Source organism: Mesoplodon mirus (genome assembly GCF_964341445.2).
Source record: "Mesoplodon mirus genome assembly, chromosome: 3".
Lineage (NCBI taxonomy): Eukaryota > Metazoa > Chordata > Mammalia > Artiodactyla > Ziphiidae > Mesoplodon > Mesoplodon mirus.
In genome coordinates, this window is record NC_138978.1 from 91,976,550 (window position 1) to 91,989,001 (window position 12,452).

Consider the following 12,452-nt stretch of genomic DNA (forward strand, 5'->3'; position numbering starts at 1 on the left):
TACATTTATCATGTTGTACGCTACATCCTTAGTATTTATCTTATAACTAGAATAGTAAACTTACTTTTACAAATTAGGGAAGCTATAAATGAAAAAGATTTTTTGGAATGGTACCTTATACTTTTATAGCATTTTCCTTTTCAGACCTGTTTTATATTTAACTGGTTTATTCTATACAAGTAAGTATGACAAGATGCATGGATTTAACAAATTCTGGGTATCTCCTGTGTCAGACTGTGTACTGTAGTATACTAATCAAATTAAAACATTTGAGAGTAGGGATTTTATTCTCAATTCCCTGCTCTTCCATATTGCCTTTACCTCTCTGTTTAATACTCTAATACTTTGATTTGAGTAGTCAAATAGACCTTCAGTTTAGCTAAACTATATGACTTATGACATGGTTTTCTTCAGTTGTGACTAGTGAATAAAACATAAAACGTGTAACTGTTCTCTAATCTCAGACCAGTTCTTTTAGTTGAAAAGTAACCCAACTGCTGCCTCAAGAAGTAGCTATGTGATGTTCTGTGTTTAGGCACTGTGCTGTGTGCTGTGGGGAGAGACACTGGTTCCTGCTTTCATGTATCTTACAGTCTGAAGGAGGATATAAATAATTAAAATGTAATGAATTTATAAAAATAAAGGGTACTGCATGGGGGAATATCTAGTGAGGTTCTGAACCTTTTCTAGAGGATGAAGAAAAGGCCCTCTTGAGGAAATAACATTAAAGGATAAATAGATTAGGAGGGATAGTGAAGGAGATAGGAAATTGTTATAAATAGAAGAGCATGCACACGGGGCTAAAGGTAAAAAAAAACTAGTGTTTAAGAAAATACGTTTTGTACACCTGGAACATTAAGTACAAGGAGTACAGTACTAAGATACTGTGGGTTCCGTGAGGAGGGCTAGGATGGTTCTTGTCTTACCACTTGATCCTCAGCATTAACAAAGTGGTTAGTATTGTATATCATCAATAAATGTTTATTCAGGGAGGCTTGATAGAGATGTTAGGGTCAGACTGAGAAAGGCATAAGCCATGTTAAAGAAAGAATAAGTTTAGACATTATGCCTAAGGGTTTTAAGCAGGTAGTGACAGATTTGTATAGAATGGATTGGAGAAAAGTAGAGAAAAATCCAACAAGACAAATTAGGAGACTGATTGAGTTATCCAGATAAAAAAAAATAATGGCAGTGAAAAGTGTAGAAACAGAAGATGAATTTGAGAGTAATTAAGAGGATGGGTATGGTAGGACTCGGCAATTAGGATATGGATCAGCAGGGAGAAAATGTTACAGATGAGTACTGAGTTTCTTGGGCATTTAGCAGGACTGTCAAGAGAGAGACTCACATTTTGGATTTTCGTTCTATGAAAGAAGCTGGCTTTTTTGTCTCAATGCCTTGTCTAGTGCAAATGAACTTGTTTTGTCACCAGTGGCTGTTGTAAATTCATGGTTTATTTTAAAATCATAACAGAATTCAGATATTTCAACTTTTCTAAAATGAGAATTATTTTTGCTTTGAACCTTGATATTGTTTTTTAATAGGCATTCTTCCCCTTTATAGCCATGAATCATCTTAATGGACAGAAGATGTATGGAAAAATTATTCGTGTTACTCTGTCTAAACATCAGACTGTACAACTACCTCGAGAGGGACTTGATGATCAAGGGCTAACAAAAGATTTTGGTAATTCCCCACTGCATCGTTTCAAGAAACCTGGATCCAAAAATTTTCAGAACATTTTTCCTCCTTCTGCAACCCTTCACCTATCTAATATCCCGTAAGTATTAAAGCTGGAGTAGTTTATTAAGGATATACATTTTAGGAATAAAATATAAACATTTTTTATTAATTGTTTTTCTTTTTTTCCATCTAATTTTCCCAGCCCTTCAGTAGCAGAAGAGGATCTGCGAACACTGTTTGCTAACACTGGGGGCACTGTGAAAGCATTTAAGTTTTTTCAGTAAGCAAGCTTTCTTGTCTTTACATTAGTGACTTGATAGAAGTAAAAGTTTTCTTCAAGTAGTTGTTCTTTTTGTTTCTAGACATCTTTGATTCTGGAATGGGCAAAAGTTAAGTATTTAAGCCCTTCCTAATTTTTATGAAGTATCTAATTTCATAATTTTGTTTCAGAAGAGATCACAAAATGGCTCTTCTTCAGATGGCAACAGTGGAAGAAGCTATTCAGGCTTTGATTGATCTTCATAATTATAACCTTGGTGAAAACCATCATCTGAGAGTGTCTTTCTCCAAGTCAACAATTTAAAAAAGGGGAGATGAAGATTGGCGGTGAATCACATTGTTTGGTGTCAACACCTATTGACTGTTCAGAAAAGTGGGGACCAGAGTTTGATTTTTTTTGTTGTTTTCTTTTTTTTTTCTTTTTTCTCATGCTGTTATCATTCCTTGGTTATAAAATGAAATGGCATATGTAAAGGCAGAGTTATTAACTGCTGCTCTTTCATCTGTTCTGTAGAGAAGCCATTTTTATTGTCTGTTTAAAATTTTAATTTTACTTTCCTTTTTCAACTTAGTTGACATACGTGCCTTAAAAAGGAAAACTAGTGTTGCTGTTGTGCATTTACTAGAAGAAAGGAATTGGTTGTCTAGGGCACATTGTTAAATGGGAATTAACAATATGTTTAGGCAGGGGTGTGTAAAAAGGTTAAGTTTTTGTTTCTCCTGCTTGGAACTTATTTTGAATTATTGGCTTGTCACATTTCTTTCTATTTAATCAGATAAGATACATGATACTGAAAGAATAAAGCAGCATTTTTTTAGTTTTTACTACCTTAGGCTTTATTGCTTTAAAAAAAAACATTGGCCTTTTGTATCTCACAATTCTGGTCTAGATTCAGTTATGAATGTAGGCATTAGTTAAAATTAACGAGATGCAGAGTATTAATTTCTTAAGACAAAGTGATTTCTGTAAGTTTGAGCCCTATGTGGAAAGCATTGTGGAATCTTAACCTTTTTGTACACACTCTTGTGGGACGTATCATATAAATGTCAGCACTAAGTAACGTCTTGTTTGTGGCTGAATATTTTTCGTAGATGTTTTTGAAGTTGACATGATTTATGTGCATTTAAATATATATTGCCATCCTTAGTTTGTAATTAAGATTTGGAATACGGTTGTGGATTTCTGAGCATGTGCAGACTGGTCTAGCTAGTTCAGGAACTGGTGCATGTATTTTTCAAAGATAAAAGAAAGTGTACTGCGAAAATTTGCAGGAAGGTTAATTTCGTGGCAGTTTTCTAAAACTGACAACCAGGTGGGACCAAAGTTTATGTGCCTTTAGTCTTAATTTACCTTGCATTGTAATATTCAGTTTTAATAAATCTTCAAAATATTTTGTATTTAGGAATAGATCTGACTTTGACTTTAATAAAAACATGGCTCAGAATCTACAGGTCAAATTAATTTGAACAGTTCTTGTCAATCTGAATTGTTGATTCTGTTTAAATGACCAATACTTTTTCAAATTGATGTACTTAGTTTCAAGGTTCATAGATTCTGTTATCTATGTAGACAGAATGGTCATGTATATTTTCTATTAGTTGAGTTTTTACATCTTTAGAAATGTAAAATTCAGTATAGTTTGAAAGCGGCACAATTAAAAATTAATTTTCTAACAAAGTTGGGAGGTTTGATGGTTGTTTAATTTCCTTTTGTGTGTACTCTGCTTACCTCTGTAGCATGCTCAATAAACACTTCTGTAGCTCTGTATTCACCTTTTCTGTCTCTCTCTGCTGCCTTTTCTCTCTCTTCTTCTTTGTTTTTCACTCCACTGTGCTTCTGAATTCATGTTTATTCTCTGCCAGGGTGGGAAAGGAATAATAATATTACAATTCTATGGCTTTATACCATAAATAAATCTAGATGCTGTGAAAATATACCAGCTGTTTTTTTTTTAATTTGAAAGATGGTGACTGCTTTTCAGGAGGACACATATTAAACATTTCCCACCCTGTTATAATCTCCTGCTTTAAAGACATAACTTTTATTGTATCTTGTTAATTCTTTCTATCTCTTTTGTTGTTGTTGTTTTTCCAGTAGATTTATGCACTAATAGATCTTTTGGATTTGCCATGCTCTCTTGCTGCAGTTTCATCTTTCATCTTTTGTGTCTGCTAAAGATTTCCTACCTTGTGAGTTTTAACAAAGGGTACTTGATGTTACTGGGAAGAAACAGTATCATACCATCTGCTTTTGCCTTGGGTGGGAAGGAGGATACACATTCAGGTATTTAAAAGTTTAAGGGTAATTTGTGATGTTAAGATTTTCACTTTTTAAAGGGTTTCGATTAGGGTGTTTGTAGTACTCAATATTTTTGGGGGGTCACCTTTTTTTTAAACAGGCATTTTGGTGTCTGATAACTTTGCAGTTATACATGTTCCTTAAGTTTGTTCTGTTATAAAATAACTAACAGTTATGCAAAACTCATACATTAGGGAAGTCAAAAACAAATGAAGGAGTATGCAATTCATTTAAGTGTGCTATATTAATACAATAATTCAGTCACTTCCAAGAAGGAAAGAGTATAGTAAATAATTGTTTACATTTGGGTCGACATGGGGGGTGATTTGGAAGCTAAGTTATCTCAATTTTTTTTTTCTTAAAATAGCATTGTAGTGCAGAAGAACTCTAGCAACAGCACATGAGCCTAAAAAGTCTGTAAAAAACCCATAACGTGAATGAATAGTAATCGAACAGTTTTCTTTAAGTAAAGTTTTTCTCAGTATTGGGTGGTAGTTGAAATATCTGAAAGTAGGTGCTATATCTGTTTTTCAGGTAGTTCCTTGTGGCTGGGATTGGCTTGGAAGAAGAAACAGAAGTTCTGAAATGTCTGTGGGAACTGGGGTTGCTCCGATTACTGAGCTAAGGAGTTCCCAGTATTTCTGATGGGGGAGTGACCAGAAACCCAAGTTTTTCCTGCCTAGGGAGTGGCATATTCCTCAGTCTTAGAGTGCACTCCAGTGCAACCTTCTTTCCAAAGCACAAGTCAGTGACGTGAGAATTTTGACATTTTGGAGTGCTTTAATTTTCATACATTATTTTAACCCAGTCCTCAGCATACAGTAAATTGTTTAATTAGGTGAAAATAATAGCTTTGTCATCATCATTATTATTACCACCATATGCCTCAGTCTTATCTCGCAAGTGAACTAGCTGTGAAGTGTTAAGATGCAGCTGCTTGTTAATAGAGGTCTTACCTTGAATATTAAGAAAGATAACTTGATTATTTTTTCCTACAACTGAGAGAGAAACTGATTTTTTGACATTAAGATTTATTTGGAAAATGGGTTTCAAAATACCTACTTAAGGAATGGATTCATAAAGTTTACATTTAATGTTAGAAATCTAATTTAACATTTGAAAGCAGCTAAGAACACCCTGGCTTAACCAGGAATGATAAGGAATCGTTATATTTAGTTACATTAGGGATATATTAACACTTTTGAGGCATTTGAAGTTCAAAATACAAGGTTAGTATAATCAGATTGTGGTAATTGGTTTGTTATTTCTATTTTTGGATCAACATACAGTTAGCAGAAAAGGACAAGTTATTTTTCTAAGCCTCAGTATCCCTTGTGTATGGGAAATGTAGGCAGTACTGCTCTTCCCACCTCAGGGTACTGTGAAACTCAGTAGGAATGCAGACATGCTATGCAATTGATAAATGCTATGTAGGAGGAAAAGTTGCAATGTTAGTTTCATGTCTGCCAGATCTTAGTTATTATCTACAGTAAATAATACCCCAATGTCTCTTTGCTACAGAGGATTTTTTTTTAAGTTTTTAAGTGTTAACATCTGCTAAAGCAAAAAGATGTAGAATGCAAGTCTATAATGCATCCCAAAGCCAAATGAAAGGAGAATCTGAATTTAGCCTTGTATTTTCTGTTTGAACTATTTGATAGCCTAGTAACACAGATACATATTTAATTATGGACTCCATTTAAAAATGAGATTTTTCTGTGTACATACCTTTAAAGGTTGCTGTGAAACTGAGAGGTAATTTTAACAAAGTCTGGAGAATATGAAAAAAGACATTCTCATGAGTAGCTTGGGACTTCAAACAAGATTTCCTCACTGCCTTAATATTTTTAAATAGAGCAAGAATCTGAAAATGTTCTTTCAGAAGGAAAGGGTATGGAACTGTTTAGTGAAATTGAACATACATAGGTTTCTGTTTTGGCTAAATATTTGTTTCAAGAAAATCTGTTGGTAAGAATTCAGTAGAAAATCTCAATTTTAAGCCACAGTATTAGGATATGTGTACCAATTATCAAAACCCTTAATTTTGGAGTTATTCTTTATTCTCCTAAGTATACTTATTCTATCTTTTTTTGTTTTAGATTTTGCAAATAAAGTATTAAAATTAAGTGTCAGATTGCCCACATTAAGGATAAAATGAAGTGTTCAGATATGCAGAAAAATACAAAGAACATAAACAGCTATGCACTTACTATTTCACCACCTAATACTTTCCATACTTTGTGTAATTTTAATATATGACTTAAAAGAAATAAAACATTACAGATTGAACTGACATCCTTTATGTACTCTCCTTGATCTTAGCCCCTGTATATCCCTTCTCCACAGGTAATCGTTACATTGAATTTAGTATGTTTTAAATTCAGTGGTGGTTTTTCGAAGATAATTTGTTTTATATTCTGTAGTCTAAGTTTCTTTTTGTACCTAAAAAAATACTGCAAATATTTATGATGTTTATTAAATGGTATGATATTTTGTTCAACACACTTTAAAATTTTGTTAAGATTAGGATGTCTGGACATTAATAATCCCCTTATCAAATCTCATTACATTTAACCAGTTTTGAGGTTATTAAATCAATTCCTTTTCAATAAATACCGTATGAGTTGTTTGAGTCTCAAGTTTTTCCTAAGGCAAAGATGTAAAAAGTAAACAAGGAGCTATCATTAGTATTTTTAAAGCTGAAATTATGTGTGAGATCCTCAAATACAAAGATATCCTTTCCAGCTTCACATTATAGCCACCCTTCGTGTAACTTAATGCCTCCCTCCCATTTCAGTGGACAGAAAGAGTATTCCCCTTAATTGGTGTTAGTGCTTAGAAAATAACAAACCTCCCTCATTCCACTTCAGTTACCAACTTAACGATCTTTCTTGTTCCTCCCATATTATCACCTCCCAGACGTATTTCATCATCAGGTTTTCCGGAATGTTTTCCTTACAGTGTTTTATTCCTGGTCATAGTCACTATTCTGCAACAATATCTGGGCTAGCTTAGCTTAGCTCAGCATTACAGTTTGTTCAGATCATAGAACCTTGCTACTCAAAAGTCAGTCCCCAGACCAACAGCAGTTATCACCTGGGAGCTTATTAGAAACTCAGAGTATCTAACCCTGCCTCTGACCTGCTGAACTACATTTTGACAAGATTGGTAGGTGTGACCCACTTGGACACTCAAGTTCTATGCTAGTAGAATTTTTTCAGTTCAGTGAAAATCAGCTTAAAAGTTTTTTTCTTATTTTTTTGCTGAGTGTGAACATTGTTACATTTTCTTCGTAATTTCAAGTTATTCAAGAGATGTTAACACTAAGAGCTGAAAAGGACCTTATGTATATAGTTTTAACCTCATTTTAAACTGTTCTAGATAGGTCAAATGAACAGTTTAGCAACATATTTGAAGTGACTTACCTGTAATTAGATTACAGGTACCTGGGTTTCCAGTTCAGTCCTGCAATGTGTTAAAGGAAGTAGAGACCTGCTGTTATTCATAAATTAAAATTAATTTAATGTACAAGATAATAGGTAAATAGCTAATAACAGAAATCAATACGATTTTTTATTTAGTAATAGACATCAAGTTTAGCCTGACAGGGAAAGGACTTCCACGTGAATTGATTTTGTTAAATGACTGGAAATTAACACTCTTAAGCCCTGTATCTGTTACATCATACTTTATAATAAAATGACCCTTGGGTCATTTTGGTAAATAGCTTTCCTGTTCACTGAATGCTGCTTCAGTTCCTTTCCCAACTCCAATTGGATAGCACAGTTCTAAAGTTGCAGTACCTAAACTTTACTAGTGATGCTGCTGATAACTCTGAGTTAGAGCTGTGATAAAAATATGGATTTAGCTGCGCCGTACTATGCCTTCAGTGACTTATTACCCATATCCTTAGCATAGTTTTTCATGTTCTTGTGGCTAGCAGTTTTCTCTACTGTCCTGTCTTGCTGAGTATTTCCTGTTTACCGCTCCCATTGCTGTCTCTAAACCTTGTTGCTGCTTTAGCTATCACTTTTATATTGTTTTTCTCTTCACTTTTCATCCATCTTCTCTTTGCAGTTAATTTCTTGCTCCTGAGACTTACATTTTTATAACCACAACCAACCAGTTAGATGAATCCTTTCAACTGGTTAATGAACTGACAAATGATGGTGCAAATTGTAATATTCAGATGTTTTTCTATTTTTGTCTGGTTCAGCTTAAAATCCTCCCTTTTTAAAAATTTTTTGTCTTAATTTCTGGTATTGTAACAATTCCAGACGGTAGAAATCACTAAAAGTCTCCAGAAACCTGAAGTATTAATGTATTTATCACTAGTGTGTTCAACGCTAGTGGAGAATTAGTCAAAGAATTGTGGTTAAAAAGCTTCTTATGCTGACACTTGTAAAGTTCTAAAAGGTGGTTCCAATTCACTTAGTAATGATTCATAGAAGTTAAAGTACATATATATGTTCAAAGGAATAATTACTGCTGTTTTTTAAAGATGTAAGCAAAACAGCCCCAGGGAGACCATAGTAACATTGCAGTAGTTCTCTCTTCCCTGAGTTTGGAATTTTATAATGTATATTATAAATTATAAATATTTTTTGTTCTGGAAAAAGTATAGGCATTGACCTTATTCTGCTACCCAGTAGTGATGAGACCTTTCAAAGCCTTAATTGTCTCATCTGTAAAATAGAGATAATACCCGCCTCATGTGTTCACTCTGAGGATTATGTGAAATACAGATTCATTCCATTGGTAGTTTTTTCTCCTCTTGCTTGGGGAAAATTCTTGGCATTCCGTTTATGGAAGTTTTTTCCCCCTAAGTGTTAATTTATACGTTTTCAAAAGACGTTTGTTGGAATTTGCTGTTTGCATTGTAGGGAATTAAAGATAAATGGAACCACAGTACACTCAAGTCTTTTTTTTTGAACTTTGAAAATGCACATTTTTTCCAACATATTTGATATATTAAGGAAGAATTTAAGTGTTACATGCATTTCGCATTTAATGTGCGATTTCATCATGGGAAACATGGAAAGCAGAAAACTGCACCCAGCTAATCCAGGCTGTTTAGAAATACACTGGGTGCACACACGTATACACCTCAGACATCTGTCAGCTACCTACCTCAGCTCTTCACGTGTTAGGGGGCACACTTACCCACATCTGGTGTTAACAACTTTCTGTCCAATTTCATACAATCCTTCAACACTTCACGATGACTCACAAGCTACAACACCCACTTCCACAAGCAAGCTTTCAATCTTTTTTAAAATAAGGTGTCATTTATAGTATTTATATATTTCTTAATCATTTGACATGCAAAAGTGTGCTGCCATTTTTTTATTGTTTCTGTTTTTGTGTGATGAAGTTTTTGAGTGTTGTATCCCATAAGCCCTGTGGTTTTTATTGTGTGATTTTGCGTAACGTGGCAGTTTCTGGAAATGTTTATGCTTTGTTAGAGTTGTCTACTCTCAAGGAGCTTCTAGGCCAATTCATATTATGACAGAAGGTATATAGCAAATTGTGATGCTGGGCATGAGAAAACAGGGTTTGAGGTTGGGCATCACCATTTATAGATCATGGTAGCTTGAACAAGCCATGTTAGTCTGAGCCCATTTTCTCGTCTATGGCCTTTCCATCTTCTTGTCTGTGCTATTACAGGAATCATGCTTAAAAAGATAATGCCCAATATGTTTCTTTTCTAGTTTTTATCGTGATCTCTTGAGCATTAGTTTGTAATCTGGGCATGGTATTTATTCCTTTCCTGAGATGATAATAGTATTAATTTCAGCCAGTCATGAATACTAAAAATATTGCACTCTATGTAATCGTAGTATATTTATTGCTAAATTAATGTATAGATTAATAGCATAGGCAACAAAAATTGGCAAATATTAAAATATTTTCAAAATAAAAATTAGTTTCAAACAAAATAATGCAAGCGCTTCATATCAACTGCTGTAGAAATACAGTTTGGGAATGTCTGTAGTGATAGAAAAAAGAATCACCTTTTGAACCAATTTTAAGGTGAGATTATTTTAACAATTTTCTGAACGAATGGAGGTAATTTTCGACCTCAAAGCCCATGGCTCTTTTCTCTCTACACCACAATAACAAAATGATATAAATTATTTGTGGTTTTTTCCCTTTCCATTTTTGTTTTGTTAGATAATAATTGAATTTATTTATAAAAATTACAGGAGAGCACATGAAGAGGTAGATTTCGGTTTTAAGACTGTCAGTATAAAACATCCAGTACTATGCTTTCAAATGAACCACCAACTCCTCAAACTGGATCTCTACGAACTAGAAACATAAACCATACTTACTCGCTAACATCTTCATTCTGCAAATACTACTACATGCTAACTAGAAGCTGCAAATCAGCATACAGTTCCTTCTTATCAAGGGGCTTTCAGTCTGGTGTGAAATAATAGCAGTTGTATAGTTTGGTAAGCTTTATGCAGAAACTACTGGGCGCTATTGTAGTATACTCAACCTTTACCCGTTAGGAAAGGATTCTTGGAGGTACAGTTGAACCTCGAACAACGTGGGGGTTAGGGCTTAGAACTTTATAGTCCTCCCTTTGTACCCTTGGTTCTGCATCTGGGGGTTCAACTGAGGATCCTGTAGAACTGCAGTACGTATGTATTTACTGAAAAAAAAAAAAATCCATATTTAGGTGGACTCGTGTAGTTCAAACCTGTGTTGTTCAAGGGTCAACTGTAGTTACAGTTGAGAGCTGGATTGGAGGGATGAAGAAGGGAAGTGTTGAAGACAGAACAGTTTGTTTAAAAAAAAAAAATAGTACTGAGTCAAGATTATGGCACCCTGGAGAAACTAAAAGTTTAACGTGGCTAGGTCATCAATTATGAGACAACGAAGCAGTAGAGAAACGTGTTTGGGTATGAAAAGGTCAAATTATGGGTCACGCTAAAACATTTGGACTCTATTCTAAGATCCGTGTTTTTAAACAATTATTGGTAAAATGGATTTAAGAGAAGGGTCAGGGTTGGAGTGACAAAACTGATAAATTTACCCTGCTCATTAAAATATCCCTTTTAAATATAGAGGGTTTTTTTTTCCTAATTCTAAAAAAATCACAAGTATTAAGTCTGTTTAAATCTGTCCATATAAGGACCTCAGATAAAACTTGATACTAAATTCTCCTAAAGAATATAAAATTAAGACTTCCAAAAGTATCTCGTTGAGTGCCATTAAAAGGAAGATCCTTATTCTAATGCATCATCCTCTGACGATTTAAACCCCATGACCATACCTTTCTAATTATAAGGATTAAAGAAATCCATGAAACAAACATGATGCATGGTTTTGGCATTGTCTTTTTTTGTGGTAATTGAAAAATATTTTCCCATTAAAACAAACATGGACATATCAGAAGAATGCAAAACATAAAGCATGTAAGTGACAACAGAAGATTTAAAATGATATTGCAAAGCCATTTTAGCCACTGTACTTTTAGGACCATTTTAGGCTGTGATTCAAATTCCCATAGGAATATTGCCTCAACTGTCTAAGCTGTTCATGCTGCCATTTTGGCTTGAGAATTCTAGAATCCCTATTCTTAAGTAATATAGAAATTTAAAATCTGAAATACCAGTTTTGTTGAGTCAAGACAATGTAGTTGAGCAAAGACCCCTTTAAAAAAAAAAGTTTCAAGTCCCACAGTAAGCTTAACTATTACTTGCTAATAAGTAGTATGTTAACCATGATTTGTCTTTCAGCTAATTCAAGCAGAATGATACATGCAATATATTCTTGCGTTTACCACCACACTCAAAACCAGTTTGACTGAAAATTCAACATATTTTTCTTCACCATCTGTGCCTCTAAATTTACTATCTACCTTAGCTTATCATTTTGTATACAAAAGTCATATGTGTTTGAGTTTAATGAGAATTACTTGAAATCAAGTAGACAAGTAAGATATCTTTGGGAATACTGTGCATTATATTAGATAAAACTGCCAAAAATATTTCTGTTAGCATTTGCTTTCTTTCTGATCACTGAATCACTATACCTAACCTAGAACTCTAGAAGTTCCTTACCAATATATTGTCTCCCTCAAGTATATTTTCTTTCTGTGTCTCTCTTCTTTATTCATCATTCTTAACTGCGATGATGTATGGAGTTGATAATTTAGGTCAGATCCCACTTTATAAAC

General features: G+C 33.9%; 1 protein-coding gene across 4 annotated transcripts in view; it reads left to right on the top strand.

Annotated features, from left to right (window-relative positions):
• The window catches only part of PTBP2 (polypyrimidine tract binding protein 2), an 82,040-nt gene extending 78,400 nt beyond the window's left edge, over window positions 1-3,640 (top strand). For 2 of the 4 annotated variants that reach the window (XM_082614627.1, XM_082614629.1), the window contains exons 12-14: window positions 1,564-1,780; window positions 1,886-1,963; window positions 2,134-3,640. In XM_082614627.1, the coding sequence (XP_082470753.1) occupies window positions 1,564-1,780; window positions 1,886-1,963; window positions 2,134-2,266 (428 nt within the window). In that variant the 3' untranslated portion in view covers window positions 2,267-3,640. The remainder of the gene's footprint in view (window positions 1-1,563; window positions 1,781-1,885; window positions 1,964-2,133) is intronic. The other 2 variants (XM_082614628.1, XM_082614630.1) reach the window with 1 other exon arrangement.
• The last annotated feature ends 8,812 nt before the right edge of the window (window positions 3,641-12,452 follow it).